Genomic DNA, 20,423 nt, shown 5'->3' with positions numbered 1-20,423 from the left:
TAGGCAAATGGTTTTTCTCCTTTCTATTTGTACACTCAAAATCCTGAAAGCTATCGCCACACAATGCAACAAAAATTCCTCCAAATAAAGCAAAATTCATTGCTTTTCTACACTAGAGTGTTGTGAAGGTGTGATCTAGTGCTGAGTCATTTGTTATTTGTCATCAGTCATTTCTTTTGTAATTTATCTTCTGGCTTTCTTTAATTGATTAAACATAATAATAATAATAACATGATTTGCAAAACTAATTTGCAGAAATTATAATATATGAATCATTAAATAAGATAATATATGAAGTATTGCGCAATTATATTAAACACATCGAGAACTATAATTCCAAAGAAGTGTCTTCAAGTGTTTTTATAAAAATATTTCATGCACTATTATCCAGTGTCTTATCTGACAAAAAATAATAAACAAATTCTTACATAAGTTAGGAAAATATTACCTATATCGAATTTTATATCTATACTAACTTTGTATTAATTTCGACTTATTTGTGATTAAAGAGTAATTTTTTTTTAACTCAAACGAAGTCTTTTATTAGATTGAATCTGAATCAGCAACCAACAAATTTATTATAAAAGTAGGAGCATACTCCCAATAATACATTCCGTTATCTCAAAACCAAAAGTTAATATGCAATGGGAGGTTGATGGATTTTAGTCCAAATTATTTACTTTAACAACGAATTTCTTTTTGGTAGAAACCAAAAGCACTATTAATCAATTTGAATTTAATTTATATACACAATGGTAAATAAAAATTTATACCATTAGATCACATAAGTGAAATCAGTACATAATCTTCTATATAAAACGTAGAAGTGTAATCTTACACACAACATATATTAACTGCTATAACAGGTAAAGATATACTTGATACTAAGGTGTATATTAGAGTTATGGCTTGTTTGGATGATTGTTATGTATCTTTGTATAATGTATCGTATAATATTGTATTGTATTGTATTTACTGTATCGTTTTGATGTATATAAAATTTGGATATATTGTATTATTTTTCGTCGTTTCATGAAGTCATGCACAAACAATATGGAGAATAAACTTGTAATATTTTTTTTTTTAAAATAAGGTACGAAGTAGAATTATTATATAAAATGATAGGTTAAAAGATAAAATAAGATTATTTAATAATATAGAAGGGCAAGATAAGAGAAAATAATAAAGGAACGACGCGACCATACCAAATCGATCGTTCCATAAAATGACACTCGTAACAATAAATTTAACGATACAATACAATAAAATTTAATTAACAATCAAAATAAATATTATACTCAAAATAACAATACAATACAATACAATACAATACAATACGGTAACAACCAAACAAACTGTCAAACTCAATTTATAAAGGAGTGTAAAAGAACAAATATTATTGGACCTTGTTAATTATTTGGTCGAAACTCGAAAAATATGAAGGTAAAGTAGCATTCACGCACACATTCCAAGGCTAATGCATCAACTGTACAAGATTCCCTCCTTTCTTCTTCTTCTTCTTCTTCTTCTCTCCATATTTTTCTCATCATTTCAGTATGTCCCCTTCTGTACACTTGCTTAAAAAGTTGAACTGAAATGCATGGGTTGCGCTGCTAATCGTTTCCATTTGATTTTCCAATCTATTCAGGTTCCCTTTTTATGGGCTTTAAGGTTTTTCTTTTTCTTTTAACTCTCTCTTCTCAGCATTGCCTCTTTTCACTCTGTTTTAGCTTTTCTTCAACTTCTTAAACACAAATATATAGTCTTTTCCCATTTCTGGGGTTTCAGTCGTCTCTTGAATGACTCTGCTCTCTTTGCTTCTCTACGTATAAAGGTTTAATCTGTTTTCCAAGTTCAGGTTTAGGGTTTTAAGGACATTTTGGTAAAACCTGAAGACTGAAGAAAGGTGTTTACCCTTTTTCCAAAATCTGTTTTGGGCCACATTTGATGAAAGAAGGGTTTTAGGTTTGACGTTAAGGGTTTTAGTGTTTTGGGAAAAATCTACATTTTCTGTACTGAGGATGGTAAAAAGGCTCAATTTTGTGAAGTGGGTGTTGTGAATTTTTTTGGCATAAAAATGGGTGCAACAAGCTCAAAATCAGAAAGGAGTGAAGCTCTAAGATTATGCAAAGAGAGGAAGAGATTTATAAAGCAAGCAGTTGATTCAAGGTATGCATTAGCAGCTGCACATGTTTCGTATGTTCAATCTTTGAGAAATATAGGCATTGCTCTTAGGAGATATGCTGAAGCTGAGGTTTTAATAGAATCATCTTTATCAACAACTTCAGCTACTGAGCTTGACAAAACCCCTTCACATTCTTCATATCCATCACCATCACCATCTCACATTGGTGGGGTTTCAGATTCCCCTGTGTTAAATGGAAGTCCCCTTTCACCAACTCCTGTTATTGCTACTAGGTTGAGTTATATGAGGTCTTCTTCTGGACCTACTGCTGTTACTGTCAGGTTGAGTCCACCTTCAAGAAACAATATGTATGTTGTAGATGATGTTGATTTCTCTACCCCACTACCCCCTCCACCACCCCCAGATTCAGGTTCTTGGGATTTTTTTGACCCTACTGATAATGATAGCTTTAGGTTTGTCACACAACATAATGGTAGGCAACTCAACTTTGATGAAAAAGATAATGATGATGGTGATAATGGGATTCAAGAAGAGTTCTTGACACCTAAATCAGAGCCTAGAAGTAATGGTAATGGTAAATTGGAATTTCATGATTCTAGTTCAGTTATGCCTCAGAGGGGTGAGAACAATAGTCAGCAAGTAGTTGATGGTGAGGCCAAGAATGTGAGCAGTGAGCAGAAAGTGAATGGCTCGGTTAGTAAAACAGTATCTGGTTCAAGGGGAGACAAGTCTTTAGTGGATGAAAGAGAGGATCCTTCAGAGTTCATAACTCATAGGGCCAAAGATTTTCTTTCTAGCATAAAGGACATTGAGCATCGATTCTTTAGAGCATCTGAATCCGGGAAAGAGATTTCAAGAATGCTCGAAGCTAACAAAATCCGAGTTGGGTATTCTGAGGCCAAAGGTAACTAAATTAATCTCTTAGAGACGTTGAAAAATGTTCTCTTATTCCTAACTTTGGTTTTTGCATCTTTTACCTACTGAAATTCAAATGTGTTTGCTTAGCTACGGTCAAGTTCTAATACATTCCTTCTTCAGGAAAATCATCAGTGTCGACCTATTTGTCTTCCATGGGCCCAATTTGCTGCAGAAGAACGGGTGCAAACATGTCTGGTGGTAAGTTCCTTGAGTGGATTAACAAGTCGTGTCTTCATTTAAAAGTTGCCAATTTAGTTATTTAGTTACACATTACAAGAACCTCAAAAGAGGAAACATAAATCTAAGTTCAGATTTTAGATTGCAGAGTTTGTGGATTTACTTGTATTACTTCTGTGGTAATAAACTTGGGTTTACTTCATGAAGGCTTAGCGTTACTGAGATTATCACATCGACATGTAACTTCTGAGGCTTAAAGATTGAGTATTATAGGCTTTTTTGCTGGAAATCAACAACAACAACAACAACAACGACCCAGTAAAATCCCACTAATGGGGTCTGGGGAGGGTAGTGTGTACGCAGACCTTACCCCTACCCCGAAGGAGTAGAGAGGCTGTTTCCGAAAGACCCTCGGCTCAAAAAAATAAAAAGACAAAATGACAAAAAGGAGACAATATTAGTATCACAACAACAATCATAGGATAAATAGGAACACCATGAAATCCAGAAGAAAGATGCAAAGCAAAGGGAGACAATATTAGTAAATATTAGTATCACCACAACAATCATACGAAAAATAGGAACATCATGAAATCCAGAAGAAAGATGCAAAGCAAAAGCGATAGCTAGTAAATAGGACATGCACTGAAAAGCGAAATAGTAAGCCACAACATTGCCACTAGCTATCTTAGACAAAAATCCTACATGGCTAGTCCCACAATGGTACGAAGTAAGGCACGACTCAACTACCTCCTAACCTACAACCCTAATGCTCGACCTCCACATCTTCTATCAAGTGACATGTCCTCGGAAATCTGGAGTCTCGCCATATCCTGCCTGATCACCTCTCCCCAATACTTCTTAGGTCGCCCTCTACCTCTTCTCGTGCCTTTTTGCTGGAAATCAGTTGCTTTTAATATGAACAAAATAGTTTTTGCAATTTTTTGAGCTTACTTGAAGCAAATGGTTGATATTAAACTTTTGGAACACTTCAAAACTTAATATTTATGAAGTGGTGTTTTAAGTCTGAATGTTGACATATTTAGCAAAGGAGGTCCAGTAGGAAACTTTGCAGCACATGCATCCACCACAATTGTTTTGAAAGTGGCTATTTGTTCTTTCAAGGTCATTTTAAGTCATAGTTGAGTCTTCTTCCTACATAATTCTTGTCCTCTTCTTTTCTTCTTTGAGCTAGCTGGGGTTTTGGGTAGGTGGAATGGGCATTGTCAAGTTTGGGTGGAAAGCTGGTGTGTATATCATATTGAAGGAACAAAGGGGGTATAGAAATGATCGAAATAGGAAGGAAGAAAATAATAATAATGGAAGCAGGAGAAATATGTGACTATATATACGGGATAAGAGAGGTGAGAAGAGAGAAAACAAATACAGTGAAGGCTGTGGGGGAGGGATGAAGAGAATTGTGAGCAGATGGTAGAGATTGGGGAATGCAGAGGTGATGGCCATGATTTGACTCATGGAGTTTCTTTTTTTGACGCCCGTAACTTTTAGTTTTTGGTCAACTCGGAGAAGATTACTGAGGTCCTAGGTTACAACGTGTGATGGCCATGACTTTGACTCATGGAGTTCCTTTTTTATTAATCTTAACCTTTGATGGTGTATGGAGTTTAAGATGTTAATTTGATCTGTGAATTGCTAAAGTTAGTCAATGGAAAAATATCATATCAATTTACAAATTTTGATTGGTTAAGTGATTTGAATTCTTAAAACTTGTGAAAGTTTAAACAAATATTATTAATAGAATGGTGTCAGACAGTTAGGGGCGTTACAAAATGGACGATTTTTAACGTACATTCAAGTCAAGACTAAAATGTTCACAATTCAAGAAATTCTAGTTTTATTGTGCTCCAATGAATATAGGAGTTAAATCACATCTTCCTATTAATGGAACTGAAAGCATAAGTATCAAAGTTGTTTGGAGTGATGTTAGACAATTGATTATAGAGTTACAATTATGTGATTCAGGCTGGGTTGTAGTCCATGAATTTGCTAGCAACAGGTCATTTTCACAAAAATCATTTGCGTTTATACTATAGCTGATCAAGTATCTGCTACTCATTTTGCGTGTTCATTGCTGTTCTAATTCTCAAGTGCTATGCAGAAGCAGAACATGTAACAAAGGTGATTACCTGGAAGAGGACCACATCCTCAAGATCATCTTCATCGAGGAATCCTCTAAATAGTAAGGATGACAATGATGATAGTGGGAGTGATTTTGTTGAAGATTTTTGCATGATCGCTGGAAGCCACTCATCCACCCTTGACAGAGTTTATGCATGGGAGAGGAAACTTTATGATGAAGTGAAGGTACTGATCTTAAACTTGAGTGTCCTGTTTATTTTAGATTACATTGGCACAGGACAAGGTCAGGGAGCTTGAATTTACAGCTCAAGTGACTCAAATATAAATAAGAGCTGAATCTTTAGATATCAAGAAGCAGACTCCAAGGAATTGTTGCTGAATTTGGTTTATAGAGTAAAATACATCTGAATTTGAGATTAAAGATAATTTTAGTAGCTAATGACGCATTAAACAAAAAGTATGCAGAATCTTCGAGTCTGAACATAACAGGTGGCGTGAAAAGACTCTTTCATTTAGGAAGCTGAGTATATCTCTTCCCAATGGCCATCCTAAACTACACAAATGTAGCCTATATAGAGGAATTCCTTACTAGGAACAACGTTCTCCAGAGTGATCCAGTTTGACTACCCTAAGTTTACAAGAGAGTTCAAAAAGAACTTCCTTTTATTGATGACCACAATACTTCATGTGGGCCTTCTATATTAATCATTCACATTATATACACTGAACACTTTATTGCACTTCAAGTCTCTTGCTGACGACGACAGGCTTTGCACTTAAACACCTTGCCTTCCAACTTTTCCTTTTGAAAAAAAAAATTCTGTTCAGCTTGAGGTGATTGAGCAAGTTTCTTTTATCCAGTCTCCTACCCTCACCCTTCATAATGGTTAAAATACATCCATTATCGTTGAGCTTCAGTTGTATAGAAGTCCACGCTTTTTGTCTCCTCAATGATGTCCAAATGTATCTCCCTGCTGGGGTTTATTAGTTGCTGAGGAAGTGCTCTTTCAAAAGACAACCCCCCCCCCCCCCCTTTTTTTTTTTCCTTTTTTTCCTAATAAGGTCAGTTTACAGTTTTCTTTAGACTGCAAAATACTTCTTTCAGAAGCTGTTCTTGTTAGGAGCTTCATTTACTCGAATTCTCACTGGTGCCAATATCTAGCGACCAGTCAAAGAGCAGTGTGGATTCAAGTGTCTTTTAGTATAGATACTTGCATTGATAAGATGCATTTTCATTTCGGTATTTGGACCTTCCATGGCTTTGTTGTACTTCACACCTCATCATTGTTCTTGAATCTTGGGGAAATGAAGATGAAGTATAGACTATGTTGCTCGGACTCGGGTGCGGGTATCCGATCGGGGTGCAGATCTAGAGGTCGGAGCCTTCATGATGCATCCGAGTGGGGATACGGTTGCTGGATATGGCCAATAAATATATATTACGACATATAAAGTATATATTTCGATTAGTTAAAGTTATTGAATTAAAACTAATAAAATTTCATTCTTTGTAAACACCAATATTTTAGTCATAAGATATCTCACATATAAAAGCATTCTCATACTCTCTCTTTCTCTTTCTCTCTCTCCACTTCCATCCAAGAGGTTGTGAGTTCGAGTCACCCCAAGAGCAAGGTGAAGAGTTCTTGGAGAGAGGGAGCCAAGGGTCTATCGGAAACAACCTCTCTACCCCAGGGTAGGGATAAGGTCTGCATACACACTACCCTCCCCAGACCCCACTAGTGGGATTATACTGGGTTGTTGTTGTTGTATACTCTTCTCCGTCATAGAAGTATAATCTATACTTCTCAGTCATAGAAGTATAATTTATACTTCTCAGTCATAGAAGGTAGTGAAAGTACCCAAGGTAAGTTGACCAAATCCGTTATGGATCCCACATCCACACCCCTGGTGTGTCAATGCGAGTTCGGCAAGGATTTTGAAGAGTCCGCACAGCATAGAGTACAGGGGAAGGCATGTCATTTTTGTAGTATCTTGAAGATAATAAGTTATTTTTTTATCCTTTGTTCAATAGACTATATTAAGCTCTCTTTTTCATGTGTATTTCAAAGCTCATTTGCTGCCATTCTGCTTTTATCTGTAGGCAATTGAGTCAATCAGGAGAGAGTATGATCGGAAGTGTAACCAACTTAGGCATCAATTTGCCAAAGATGTTAGCACCCAAATAATTGACAAAACACGGGCAGTGGTGAAAGATCTCCATTCGCGCATCAGGGTGGCTCTTTATTCTGTTGATTCAATATCAAAGCGGATAGAGAAAATGAGGGATGAGGAGTTGCTGCCTCAACTTTTGGAACTTATCCAAGGGTAAGAACTAAGAACTAAGAATAACAGTTTTTTTAGGTTTATCCTGCTATTGGACATCTTTAATCTGAGGAACTTATTTATTTAAACCTCATTTCTTGGGCCATCTGTCCGTGCATGTGCGTTGTATGTGTGCTATTATATTTACTATTTGATTCATAATATCTGGTCTCCTTGCAGATTGATCAGAATGTGGAGAGCAATGCTTGAATGCCATCATGCCCAGTATATAACCATCTCCCTAGCATACCATGCTAAAGCTTCGGCCTCAAGTCCTCAGGGTGACACTCAAAAGCAGATTATGAGTCAGCTGCAGGATGAAGTAGAGTGTTTTGGCTTGAGTTTTGCGGACTGGATTAATAGCCATACATTATATGTGGAAGCTCTTAACAGCTGGCTGCAAAACTGCATCCTGCATCCACGCGAGCGAACCAAAGGCAGAAGAGCATTTTCCCCTAGAAGAGTTCTGGCCCCACCAATATTTGTGCTTTGCCGCGACTGGTCAGCTGGGATAAAATCTCTGCCTTCGGAAGAACTTAGTGATGCCATCAAAGACTTTTTGTATGACTTACGGCATTCTGTTGGGCACCACTCTGAGGAACTGCAAAAGAAAGAAACTGCTCCTGATACAGGGAATGAGGAATCGGAGGCTAAAGATGAAGAGAAGAATGATGAGAAGTCGTCGAACTTGAATTGCATACACTCCAGTTTAACAAGGGTTCTGGACCGTCTGACCAAGTTTTCCGAGGCTTCTTTGAAGATGTGTGAAGATATCAGGCAGAAATGTGATACAGCTCGAAATGCATATTTGAACTACCGGCCACCACCAAGAGCTTTTAGTATATGATTGCATAGTTGGCATTACTTTTACTTTTAAAGTTATGAAAGTATATTTTTGTACATCAAGAATGATAAAGGTTATCCCTTCTCCTTTTGGTGAAAATTAGGTTACTATATAACAATCTTGGATGCACTCAGCAATCTGCTTAATCATTAAATATCCGATCTATTTATGAGTTGCATTAGAATATTCATACGTCCAGCAACGTTATATGGTAGTTAATGTTGGGAGGTTAAAGTCCAGCACATCCACTAGATGAATAAAGCAGAGATGTGGATACTAAAGATGGATGTGCAATCATACTAGCAAGATCTCTTGAAATGGTTTAATTATGTCTTGCACCAACTTCAAGATACTTTGTTCATAGGTGTGAAATCGATGTTCAATGAGGATGAAGTAAACCTAAATTTATATTGACCAAAGCTGCGTCATATAAAATCTCTTGAAATTAGTGTAACTTTAGTGAAAGATAGGACACAATCAGAAGAAAAATAGTGTTTATATGTGATATCAATTAGTTGTGTTTAGTCATGTTAGTGCATTTACTTTAAGTCATGTATTTTCTAGGAGTCTTAAATCTATGAGACTCTTAAGCTAATAGGAAATTTTGAAAACTTCTAATATTTCTTTTAATCTTTATTTTGTATAAGGTGGTGGGCCACAACCGACAGGTCCCAGGATCGAAACAGCTATGACGGTGCTTTGCTTGAGCCAGAGATAAATCAGAAACGATCTCTCCACTTTCACTCAAGAATGATGGTGAAAACAGATATGCAAAGTGTAAACAGCTCCTTCAGATCACTTATTCCATGTTTATTTAATGTAAGACAAGTCCATCAATTTTGCCTTTTAACAACTTGTTGACAATAGTTCATGCAACAAGTGTTCATCAAGCTTTCTTACCAAGATAAAAGTGATACAGGAAGCTTGACACCAATGGGGATACATATTTTAGTATATCTATAAGGAACCTCTTAACCACCCTTCTGTATTCTTCTTCCCTCCTACCCACTATTCACCGACAAGGGGGAACCTTTTGAACAGTGAAAACGACGATGAAGAACAAAAACAGGAAAAGATAACCGCCCGCTTTTTGTTAAAAACTAAAAACCAACAATCTGAGTATACTGTGAATAAGCTTCTGATGCAGCCTGCACACCGATTGGAGCACGAGTAACATAATCTGGAAGATCAAAGGCGTCAACAAGTTCCCTTGCGACATTCTTAACTTGGAAGCATAGATATTCTGTTAACTTGTGAATTGCCTGTTAATCAAAAGCGGATGGTCAGACGTGAAAGAAAATCGACCTGACTTGAGAGAGTTAATTAATAAAAAAAAGGTTCAGTATTTGCTCATTCGACTTCTAAGATAACCATATTTGCCAAGAACCATTCAGTTTAGATGGATATCAAAAAAGGAGAGTTGACAAAACTACGACATATCTATAGCATCTACAATGAAAGGGGTCAAAGACACAATAAACCTTGGGCTTCCCATGTTGAGCATAAGAAACCATACTTAAACTGCAAATCTACAATTTGATTCAGACAATCCAAAATAATACTCTAGAATGTTTTAAGTTTCATTCATTGTTAGATTTTAGAGATTAAGATGAAGTAACTGCAGTTCCAGAAAATTTTCCCTAGATTCTTACCTTAGCTTTGTTGGGAGCCACGTAGTCCACATTGCGGTAAGTTCCTATGTCATTCCAGATTCTATTCAAGGCATAAAGATCACACACGAGTTTTAGGGCAGCACGAGAGTTTTCATCAGGGTAACTGTAGAAAAAGGAGATAATTAGATAAATACTAGTTGAAGGAAAGAACAAGCTTCTCAAATTGTGATTGGGAATACTTCTTGACAGCTTCAATGAATTTTTCAAGGATGAAGGATTCAATATGAGACTCTGCAAGTGTCAAGAGGTGATTTAAGCATCTATTCCAAGCACCAAATCCTCCAAGAGTCTTGGAGTGCTTCTGAAGCCGGATAGCTACACTTTGAAGCAATCTTGATGTACGATACTGGAAAAGGAGCAGTTACAGCTTAGTTAGATATACAATACTGTTGTATGCCAATATGCACTCTCAACCAGATGACCACAAAATACTCACCCTAAAAGCATCCAATTGGAAGTTAGGATCTCGTAGGTGAGCTTCGCCTTCCCATCTAGCAGTTACTGGGTTAGGCTGAGCGAGGTAAGAATTCATGGATTGTCTTAGGTAGTTCCACGTAACAGTGAGCTGCCCACCTCGGAATTTCTCCCCGTACTGCTTCAATAGAAGACCGGCTACCTGGATCACAAGAAAATTTGTTACACCCTATTCATTAATTATATTTTGTTTAAAATCATTGAGAAACAGAACAGTTCTTTCAGTATGAAAGAGGCATGAACATGAAATCTCAAAATCTGAACCTGCTGTAGAAGAACAGTGTTGTCCCCCTCAAATGTCTGAAATATGTCATGATCATTCCTCAAACTTCCAAACCTATTGACAGCGGCATAACCATGGCCGCCACAAGCTTCTCTACATGTGCTCAATGACTTTGCTGTGTAAGAAGTGATATAGGCCTTAAGCCCTGCCGAAAGTGCATGTACATCCCCTATCAGTTCTTCATCACGAGACTTCTTCATTTCAGAATATTTCTCCACCAGATGCAGTGTGGCAAAATGGAATGCGTACGTTGAAGCCAACATTGGCATAAGCTTGTGCTGCTGAGATTGGTAGTCAAGTATACTAACTTCAGGTTGTTTGGGAGGACCGAATTGCTGGCGTAGCAGAGAATATCTTGTTGCAATAACAACAGCAATCTTGAGGACACCCACAGAAGAATACGCAAGGCCAACTCTACCACCAACAAGTTCTCCAAGTGTGGCAGCAAATCGTTTGCTAATTGAAGGCAGGCTGCTAGTGTATTTCCCATCCCGTGAGACGTCTCCAAATCGATTAAGAAGGTTATCTCGTGGAATTCTTACTGAGCGAAATCTCAATGCACCGTTATCTACTCCATTCAAGCCAACTTTATGGCCACAATCATGTATTTCAACCCCTGGCAGTGTCTTGTGGGTCTTCATATCCCTAATCGGAACAATAAATGCATGAACACCCATGTCGGTAACACCTTTTGTATCATGAGTTGGCAACATCAGTTTTGCAAAAACTGTTGCAAATTTTCCATGAACAGCAGCATTACCAATCCACCACTTTAAAGCCCCATCATTTGGCGTGTCAATTATGAATTCATCTGTGAGAGGATCAAAGGTGGCAATTGTCTGAAGACCTTGAACATTTGAACCTGATGAGCCAAAGGATCAAAACAAATTAGAGTAAATCCAAGTGTCCTAGTTATCAAAATAAAAACAAAACAAGCACTATATGGTAAGTCTTTTTTAATTCAATTAAGCAGAATTCTTATGGGCGTTATACTTCATCAGCTGCCCCGTCTATACATAACCGCATCTTCAACTTCAAGATATCTCAGTGATCTTGCCTTAATATTCCTTTAATGCAAAAGAGAACGACAAAATGATCTTAACATTTCTTTGGAAAATAATGATGTAAATAAGTCACGGACACAGACAAATACAAAACAGACTAACCTTGCAAATTCCTAGCAACATTTCTTATATGCATTGAGCCAATGTGTAAATGATTTATCACTACTTTGGTTACTTATGTGATAGACAAGTATCATCTCCCTTCACGTAATTGCACAGTCTTAGGAGAAAAGGTACTAAAACAATTGTATGTGTAGTGCAACCGCACCAAAGAACATCAGAAACATTACAGACTTTTACCAGGGATTATAAGATGGAAGTTGATAGTGAAAGCGATAATAATAAAAGAGTGGTACAACACAGTTTACCATGATGAAGTTCTGTCATTGCAAAGCAGCCAGGGTAGTCCACATTGTCTATACCATTAAAGTATTTGTCTCTGTGCTTTTTAGTTCCCAAGTTGATGACAGAACCTCCCCAAAGACTGCATTGAAAGTCCAGTAAGGTAAGAATTTGTTATTACCTCTTTTAACAAGAAACTTAAAACATAAGATCTATCATAGTTGCTACAGGCAATAGAGATTCAGAAACAAATGCAACTTTAACAGAAAATTACACCACGCTGACATCATTTAATGGAAATACACACTAACAAAAGGATAGTTGGCCAAAACAACCCTATGGTATGTAAGTTTTACTAGGGGTACTCTTGGTCACCAGCCAGCTTAAGGTTTGGATGATGCTTTCTGAGAAGCATCATTTTCTATTTCTTGCATACTTCCATAGATGATAAGTTGGCAATTGGGAGCAAGCAAAGCATGGCCACAAGTTGTTTTACAGAACTTAAATCATTTGCACATAATAACAAAAAAGCAAAAAACTTTATAGCTGATTTTACACGTCCAATTGTAAAATCTAGTTAAGAATCTTTGTTTTTCTTGGATAATGTCCGCTATTGAAGTCTGTTATTCTTGGCATTCAGGTCTTCCTTATTTCCTAAAGGAGAATTAATTGAAGATCAGAGAGTCGTAAAGCTCAATTTTTTCTGGTCTGGATTAGATGGAGATACGGCTATGAGTCAAGTGGATTGACAACATTGACTAAGCCTTGGCTTACCTCAACAAACACGAAAGAGCGGATCAAGGCCTTGACTAGAACCCTATGTAAATATCTGCTAGGAGAATATAAGAATCAGATTGGTCCCTACCATCTTATTCAAAAGGAAGCCTATCTGTTCTGTTTCTATCACTGCTCTTGAACTCAACTGAAAGCTATAGAAACCCAAAAAGGATCTTGAGAAGCTTCATCAGAGGCATTGTAAGGAATGAAGCAAGCAAGAGAGCTGAAGTTGCTAAGAAAGAAATTGCAGCTACCCCCTTTCTCTTTTACCATGGCAGTTGTGTGGCATCAATGCAAACTGGAGAGTATGGCTGCTAGTTCAATGGGAAGACAATAGCAAAAGCCTAGTCGTGTAATAGCACAACTTGGTTCAACTTAATAACAAAACTCATTAGTATGTTGAGGTGGCTATGTTGCCAGAAGCGGATCCAAAATTTAAAGTTTATTAGCTCTTGCAGCGACCTCAAGTTAATATATAATAATAACTGGATACACAGTTAAATATTTATGAATTTTAATAGATTCTTAATAAATATACAGGATCTGGGCAAAAACTACTGGATCTGCCCATGGCTACGCCGTCAACCTTTCTATACCAATGATTGCCTCCTTGTTGTACTCGACGAAGATATGTTTAACTAAGTGAAAACAAACAGCAATATTGTTTTAACATAGCTAGACCAATTTCCATTAACAAGGAACTTCAAAATTAATACCAGGAACTACATACAGAAAGAGAAGAAAAGACAGATATAAGACTACCTTCACAAATTATAATAGTATTACCTATATTTTCTGATCTTTCTGGTTAAATAATCAGCACAAAGAATTGAGAAAAAGTAATCTAAATATGATCTTACTCAGAACTAAATTGATCATACCAACTAAACCTAAATAGCTAAATTCCATAATCCTCTAACTTACCACCCCCCCCCCCCCCCAAAAAAAAAAAAAAAGAAAGAAGAGAAACACAATAAAAACAAACAAACAGAAGCTAGCAAAAAACAATAAACAGTCAAAAATGAAAGCAAGGGGTAGAGAAAAAGAAATTCAAAGTATGATCTTACTCAGTACCAAATTGATCATACCAACTAAACCTAAATAACTAAATTCCATAATCCTCTAACTCCCCCCAAAGGAAGAGAAAAACAATAAAAACAAACAAACAAAACAGAGGCTAGCAAAACAATAGATACTAAAAATCAGGCAAACATAAAAGCAAAAGGTTGAGAAAAAGAAATAACCTGTATTGAACACCCATTTTGATGCCAAGTGACATGTCAACACTTCCAACAGCTTCAACAATAGCAAAATACTTAGCCGGATCTTCAACCACATACCTAAACGGCCTTATACCACCTTCTCTTACCAACCCCACAAGCTGTTTCATGCACAATTCTCTGTGTTCATCTTTTGATATCTCAATTGGCGTCTGAAGTTCTGGCCTTGAACTGAAGTAAGCAAATACTTGTTCTTGTATATCCCTATGCTTCCCTCGCATGTATTCCGACAGTGTTACAGTGCTCACGTTAATCGCCTTCGCCTTCCCCGACGCGCACGTTAGCAGCTCTAAGTGAACCGGAGGGACGTCCTGAACCGGGTTCAGGTGTAAAGTCAACCGTTGGATTCGCCGGTTTACGGTTTCTTGATTTTCTTCAGTGTTTTGGACACCCTTTAAGCTGATCTTTTGAAGCTCCATTGAATCTTGAAAAAATACAATGAATCGAATGAATGTATAGATACAGAATTGTTGTATGTATACGTAGAGAGAGAGAATGATGTTTTTATGGTTATGGAGGTTGGAAATGTTGGAGTGAGTTTGGAGAAGAGTTGAAATAGTTTTTACGGAACGTGAGTGTGACGTGGGATGATGGCTGGCCTGACACGTGGAAGTACATTATTGGATGGAAAGAAGGTAGTTGCTATTTTTGGCGCGCATTTCAATGTCGATGAAGATAGGAATGGGCAAATAAGGATTTGGATGAGATTTGTCTCTATCAAGAGTTCAAGACTAATATCTTTTTCATATTTTTGGCTTTTCCCTTTTTCTGGAAGATTTGTTTTTCTTTCTTTATTGGTTTAAGTTTGTAGTCCAACATTCATTTAATTGGCTTGTTTATGAGAAGGACTTTGCATAAATTTGACTTCAAATATGCAAGATTTTATCGTCGAGGAGCCTGTTGTTCAACTCTTTACTTGGTTGTTGATTTGTTTCTTTCGACTTTTTAAGAGACCCATTGGATTAAACTCCGAATTTAGTCCTTAATTGTGCTTTTGGCTCTTCAAAATAGGGTCGATCGAAGATCAAGTGGGAGTCTTGACTAAGGAAAAAGCTCAGGAGTTGAGGAAAAATTGTTAGCTATGGGGACAGGAGGAGTAATGGGAACGCGAATGGTATGTGGATTATGGCGACGAGCTGTATTAGGGAAGCTGCGAGAGAAGTGTTACGAGTCTCGAAAGGTTATTCTGGCGGTTACAAAGGGGACTGGCGGTAGCATGAAGAGGTCCAAGAAAAATTGGAAGCAAAGAAAGCGGTATATTTGAAGTTAGTGAGAGCACAATGAGGAGAAGAGGATGAACCGAGAAGGATATAAGAAGGCTAAGAAGGAGGCGAAGTTAGCTGTCACGAAGACTAAGACTGCAGCATTTGGTCGTTTGTACGAAGAACTGGGGGACAAAGGCGGGGACAAGAAGCTATTTAGGCTGGCCAAAGTGAGTAAAAGGAAGGCTCATGATCTGGACTAAGTGAGGTGCATCAAAGACGAGGAAGACATAGTTTAGTGGAAGAGGTACAAATTAAGCGAAGATGACATACTTACTTTCATAAACTCCTGAATAAAGAGGGGGACGTGAACATTGTGTTGGGTAATTTGGAGCAATCTGAGAGTCGTCGAGATTTTGGGTATTGTAGGCGCATAAATATTGAGGAGGTCGTGGAGGCTATGCGTAAGATGAGCACAGACAGAGCGATCAAGCCAGATGAAATTCTGGTAGAATTTTGGAGGTATGTAGGTAGGGCAGGCTTGGAGTGGCTGACTAGGCTGTTTAACATCATTTCTAGGACGGAGAAGATGCACGAAGAATGGAGGTGGTGTATGATGATTTCATTGTACAAGAACAAGATATCCAAAATTATAACAACTATAGGAGTATCAAGTCGCTTAGTCATACTATGAAAGTTTGGGAGAGGATAATGTACGTGAGAGTAAGGAGGACTGTGTCTATATCCGAGAACCAGTTCGTATTCATGTCGGGACGTCTGACTACGAAAGCCATCCACCTTGTTAGGAAGTTGGTGGAATAATACAGGAAAAGAAAGAAGGGTTTGCATATAGTGTTTATTGACCTAGAGAAAGCGTACGATAAGGTCTCAAGGGAGGTTCCTTGGAGATGTTTGGAGGTTAACGGTGTTCCCGTAGCGTACACTAGGGTGATTAAGGATATATATGATGGAGCTAAGACTCAGGTAAGGACAATGTGAGCAGTCTCATGTCATTTTCCGGTTGTGATGGGGTTACACCAAAGACATGTGCTTAGCCTATTTTTATTTGCCTTGGCGATGGACGCACTGACGCACTATATTCAAGGAAAGGTACCATGGTGTATGTTATTCGCAATGACAAAATACCAATTAATGAGACGCAAGACGATGTTAATGAGAAGTTGGAGGTTTGGAGACAGACCCTAGAGTCCAAAAATTTCAAGTTGAGAAGGACTAAGACAGAATACTTGGAGTGCAAGTTTAGCAACGTGACGGGGGAATCAGACATGGACGTGAGGGTTGATTCACAAGTCTTCTCTAAGAGACGAAGTTACAAGTATCTAAGGTCAGTTATCCAAGGGAATGAGAAGATTGATGAGGATGTCACACATCGTATAGGGGCGGGGTGGATGAAATGGCCGGCATTTTGTGTGATGAGAATGTGTTACCAAAACATAAAGGTAAATTCTACAGAGTAGTAGTTAGACCGACTATATTGCATGGGGCAGAGTGTTGGCCAGTCAAGAACTCTCATATACAAAAGATTAAAGTAGCAGAAATGAGAATGTTGAGATGAATGTGCGGATATACTAGGTTGGATAAAATTAGAAATGAAGATACCCGAGTAAATGTAGATGTAGCCCCATGGAGGACAAGATACGAGAAGCGAGGCTTAGATGATTCGGGCATGTGAAGAGGAGAAGCTCAAATGCCTCAATAAGGAGGTGTGAGCAGTTGGCTTTGGTGGGGATGAGAAGAGGTAGAGGGCGGCCAAAGAAGTATTGCGGATAAGTGATCAGCCAGGACATGACGCGACTTCAGCTTACCGAGGGCATGGCCCTTGATAGGAGGGTGTGGAGGTCGAAAATTAGGATAGAAGGTTAGTAGGTAGTCGAGCGTATTCATGTTCTATACCGGGGATTTTAGGGTTAGTATGGTAGTGTCTTGTTCTTAGATTGCTAGTATTACATGTTGTGTTCCTACTATCTCCCACTTCGGTTTTCTAGTATCTTGTCGCTGCTACTGCTTGTTGCTATTGCTTTCTTCCCTTAATTTTTTTGTTTTTTAGATTGTTGTTATTATCTTTCTAGCCTTTATTGTTGATATTGTTTGCTTCTATCGTTTCTTTTCATCTTTCTTGAGCTGATGGTCTATCGGAAACAACCTCTCCACCTTCACAGGGTAGACATAAGGTCTACGTACATACTACCCTTTTCAGACCCACGTGTGGGCTCCACTGAATTTGTGAACATAATGAAAAATAATCGTGAGTTGACCTCGTGAACAGAATGAAAAATATCTATTAGGAACATATAAAAATATTTGCCCAAGGCTTGGAAAACGAGCATTGAGATTGTGGGTTAAAGCCAAAATTTAGCTAGCGTTTGGACAGAGATTTGGTTGGAACTTGAAAAAATTAGTTTTTGAAGATGAGATGAAAATTATTTTTGAAAGTTAAAATTGTGTTTAGACATGCATTTTAAGAATTTGAAATTTTGTAAGCAGAAAACTTCAAAAACTACTGTAGAGCTGTTTTTGAGATTTAAAGATCTTATTTTCAAAAATTTTCAAAAAATAGTTAAAATCTATAAACAAACATATATTTGAAAATAAAATTTTTTAAAAAAAACTCACAAATTTTATGGCCAAGCGGGAGCTAAGTTTGTTGGAAAAGTTGTGATAGCTGAAACATTTGCCGTTCGAAAGCAATTTAAATTGTCAGATAGCACCGTTGGAAGAAAATTCACATAATGCTAATTATGTGATTCAAATGGTCAATGGATTCTTCTTTAAAAACATGTTCAGTAGATTCATGAACACTTATTATAAGTACATACAATTTACGAAGTGTTATAAGAAAAATTAAATTATAGTGGATATCTACTCTTCCTTCATGATCTTCTCAAATGCTTAATGACATATTCAATGACATATTTTTATGCTTAATGACATATTCAATGACATATTTTTCTTCACTTTTCATGCCTATATAAAGGCCTTGTAATAGATAAGAAAATACACACAATTGAAGAAGAAAATCTCTTTATTCTCTCTATCTCCATTTCTTGTTCATGTTTTACTAAATTACTTTTATTTCATAACAACATTTCTTATTCATGTTTTACTAAATTACTTTTATTTTATAACACGTTATCAGCACGAATTGCTCATTTCACGATCTTCTACGTCAAGACTATGTAGATTATAAGCAGACAATGAGATCAAGTACAATGAAAAATATCTTGGATGATAATACAAAGATAAGTTTTACATCCATCTAAACTCATTCATACTTTCATATCTTTGCATTAACTTTATGTGCAATGTTTAGTTAAAATATTTTTTTCAATTGTATCCAGTGAAATAAAGAACTGGAAAGGTATGTCTTTATTTGCTACATCTCTTATAGGACAAAATTAATATTCCAACGTATATATATGTTCTGACCGTTTACATACTATGTTAGATAATTATTAAGGTAATTTAGTAATAATATTTTTACCATCACATGATGTATTTCATTGAAAGCAAAATTATCAAATATGTAGGCGATTTTACGGTACCTTGCAAATTTGGCATTCGAATATACAATCAATATAAACTCATTATGATTATAATTTATAATAGTCACGGTTATGCATTAAGTCTTAAATATTTTTGTCGGAAACATAAGGCTCATTCCTCCGTATTGAATTTTTTTTGGGTGATGTTATTATAGTCTTTGAAATATAAGTGGTTATAGGTTATCTGCACCTTTTTCCTAATTAATTTATTAAAATGTAAAAGTGATTGTATCATTTTAAAAAAAATGGCATATATCCTAACTAACATTTTTGTTGCAGAGGAACTGTTTCAAGATTGAAATAGTTATATAAGTCTTCTTGAAAGTTAATTTACTTATGCCTATAATTATAAAGTAATAATATTTTAAAGGCTCGAGTGCAAGTCCTAGTGAATTTTGGCCTATTATGCCAAAGATTGAGGGCAAGACGATGTGTTCAAGTCCCAACGCACTATGTTGATGAAAAGACGTTGGATTCAAGTTCCAACACATTATGGCCTAGCATGTCTTTATATGGGTAAGGCATTGGGTTTGAGTCCTAATGCACCATATTGATAATAATAATAATAACTAAAGAAAAATAATGTATTTTTCATGAAAAAGCATGAAGCTTGTCCCACTTGATTTGCTCCATTCTTGAAGTGAATGTGATAGCAGTGCATGATAAGTCTAAATAAAGTCAAGTGTTTGACCAATGAATGTGAGCGAGCGAAAGGCCAAAATAATAATAGTTATCACTATGGTAATTATAAAATGGGAAAAATTCTTTGAAGAGAATGTGACTTATGATAAACATTGAGATTGCATACTCATTCCTGAAAATGAATGTGAAAATATATATGTGATAAAGATTATGCATAATAATATACTTGTGCATGGTTGGATAAATACTACAACTCACCTCTAAGGGAGGTTTGAGACAAAGAAAGATAATGAATATTACTGTGTAGTTACATGAATATATCATTGGTCGCATACATGTGATACGCCAAAAATAAATTGTCAAGCCTTATGAAAGTTATTAAAAGAAAAATTAAAGTAAGAAATTATTTTGCTTATGATGATTTTGAACATGACAATTATTATGATATGATTCTCTTTGTGAAGGAGACATTCATTATATGGATGGTGTGACAAAAGATCTTGTAGTACAAAAGCAGTTAAGAGCTCTGAGAGAACTAATTTGTTACTACCCGGATGAATAAAATTATTCATGACATTAATATTGTAGTAAGTCTCAAAAGAAATATTCTGAT

General features: G+C 36.6%; 3 protein-coding genes across 4 annotated transcripts; 2 read left to right on the top strand and 1 right to left on the bottom strand.

The window, feature by feature from the left end:
• Window positions 1-1,409: 1,409 nt before the first annotated feature.
• On the top strand, window positions 1,410-8,696 carry LOC104086490 (protein ALTERED PHOSPHATE STARVATION RESPONSE 1). Of its 2 annotated transcripts, none has more exons than XM_070175189.1 (5): window positions 1,410-3,050; window positions 3,185-3,259; window positions 5,361-5,566; window positions 7,446-7,669; window positions 7,847-8,696. In XM_070175189.1, exons 1-5 carry the CDS (start codon window positions 2,078-2,080, stop codon window positions 8,511-8,513), a joined length of 2,145 nt encoding a protein of 714 aa, XP_070031290.1. In that variant the 5' UTR covers window positions 1,410-2,077; the 3' UTR covers window positions 8,514-8,696. The 2 variants fall into 2 exon arrangements, with proteins under 2 accessions (XP_070031290.1, XP_070031289.1); XM_070175188.1 differs by having other exon boundaries at window positions 1,411-3,050; window positions 3,185-3,262.
• Window positions 8,697-9,597: 901 nt separating this feature from the next.
• LOC104119660 (acyl-coenzyme A oxidase 2, peroxisomal) lies at window positions 9,598-14,934 on the bottom strand. The gene is made up of 7 exons (XM_009631533.4): window positions 14,368-14,934; window positions 12,373-12,488; window positions 10,922-11,802; window positions 10,620-10,799; window positions 10,363-10,529; window positions 10,163-10,286; window positions 9,598-9,772 (listed from the first exon to the last, which is right to left on the bottom strand). The coding sequence occupies exons 1-7, from the start codon at window positions 14,820-14,822 to the stop codon at window positions 9,611-9,613; spliced, it is 2,085 nt and encodes a 694-aa protein (XP_009629828.1). The 5' UTR covers window positions 14,823-14,934; the 3' UTR covers window positions 9,598-9,610.
• Window positions 14,935-16,720: 1,786 nt separating this feature from the next.
• LOC138892938 (uncharacterized) lies at window positions 16,721-17,751 on the top strand. The gene is made up of 2 exons (XM_070176697.1): window positions 16,721-17,065; window positions 17,674-17,751. Exons 1-2 carry the CDS (start codon window positions 16,721-16,723, stop codon window positions 17,749-17,751), a joined length of 423 nt encoding a protein of 140 aa, XP_070032798.1.
• Window positions 17,752-20,423: the final 2,672 nt, after the last annotated feature.

The sequence above is a fragment of the Nicotiana tomentosiformis genome, chromosome 5, assembly GCF_000390325.3.
Source record: "Nicotiana tomentosiformis chromosome 5, ASM39032v3, whole genome shotgun sequence".
Lineage (NCBI taxonomy): Eukaryota > Viridiplantae > Streptophyta > Magnoliopsida > Solanales > Solanaceae > Nicotiana > Nicotiana tomentosiformis.
Note: the sequence above shows the minus strand (reverse complement) of the source record. Positions and strands in the feature narration are given on the sequence as shown.

Excerpts from the sequence above, each read along its gene's own strand:
- LOC104086490 (XM_070175188.1), top strand. The coding sequence starts at position 2,078 with ATGGGTGCAACAAGCTCAAAATCAGAAAGGAGTGAAGCTCTAAGATTA. Across the intron at positions 3,051-3,184 it reads TGGGTATTCTGAGGCCAAAG|GAAAATCATCAGTGTCGACC; the intron begins GTAACTAAATTA and ends TTCCTTCTTCAG. Across the intron at positions 7,670-7,846 it reads CTTTTGGAACTTATCCAAGG|ATTGATCAGAATGTGGAGAG; the intron begins GTAAGAACTAAG and ends GTCTCCTTGCAG.
- LOC104119660 (XM_009631533.4), bottom strand. The coding sequence starts at position 14,822 with ATGGAGCTTCAAAAGATCAGCTTAAAGGGTGTCCAAAACACTGAAGAA. Across the intron at positions 10,800-10,921 it reads ACACTGTTCTTCTACAGCAG|GTAGCCGGTCTTCTATTGAA; the intron begins GTTCAGATTTTG and ends CTTGTGATCCAG. Across the intron at positions 10,287-10,362 it reads TTCATTGAAGCTGTCAAGAA|TTACCCTGATGAAAACTCTC; the intron begins GTATTCCCAATC and ends CTTTTTCTACAG.
- LOC138892938 (XM_070176697.1), top strand. The coding sequence starts at position 16,721 with ATGGTGTATGTTATTCGCAATGACAAAATACCAATTAATGAGACGCAA. Across the intron at positions 17,066-17,673 it reads TGTGTTACCAAAACATAAAG|ATTGTTGTTATTATCTTTCT; the intron begins GTAAATTCTACA and ends TTTGTTTTTTAG.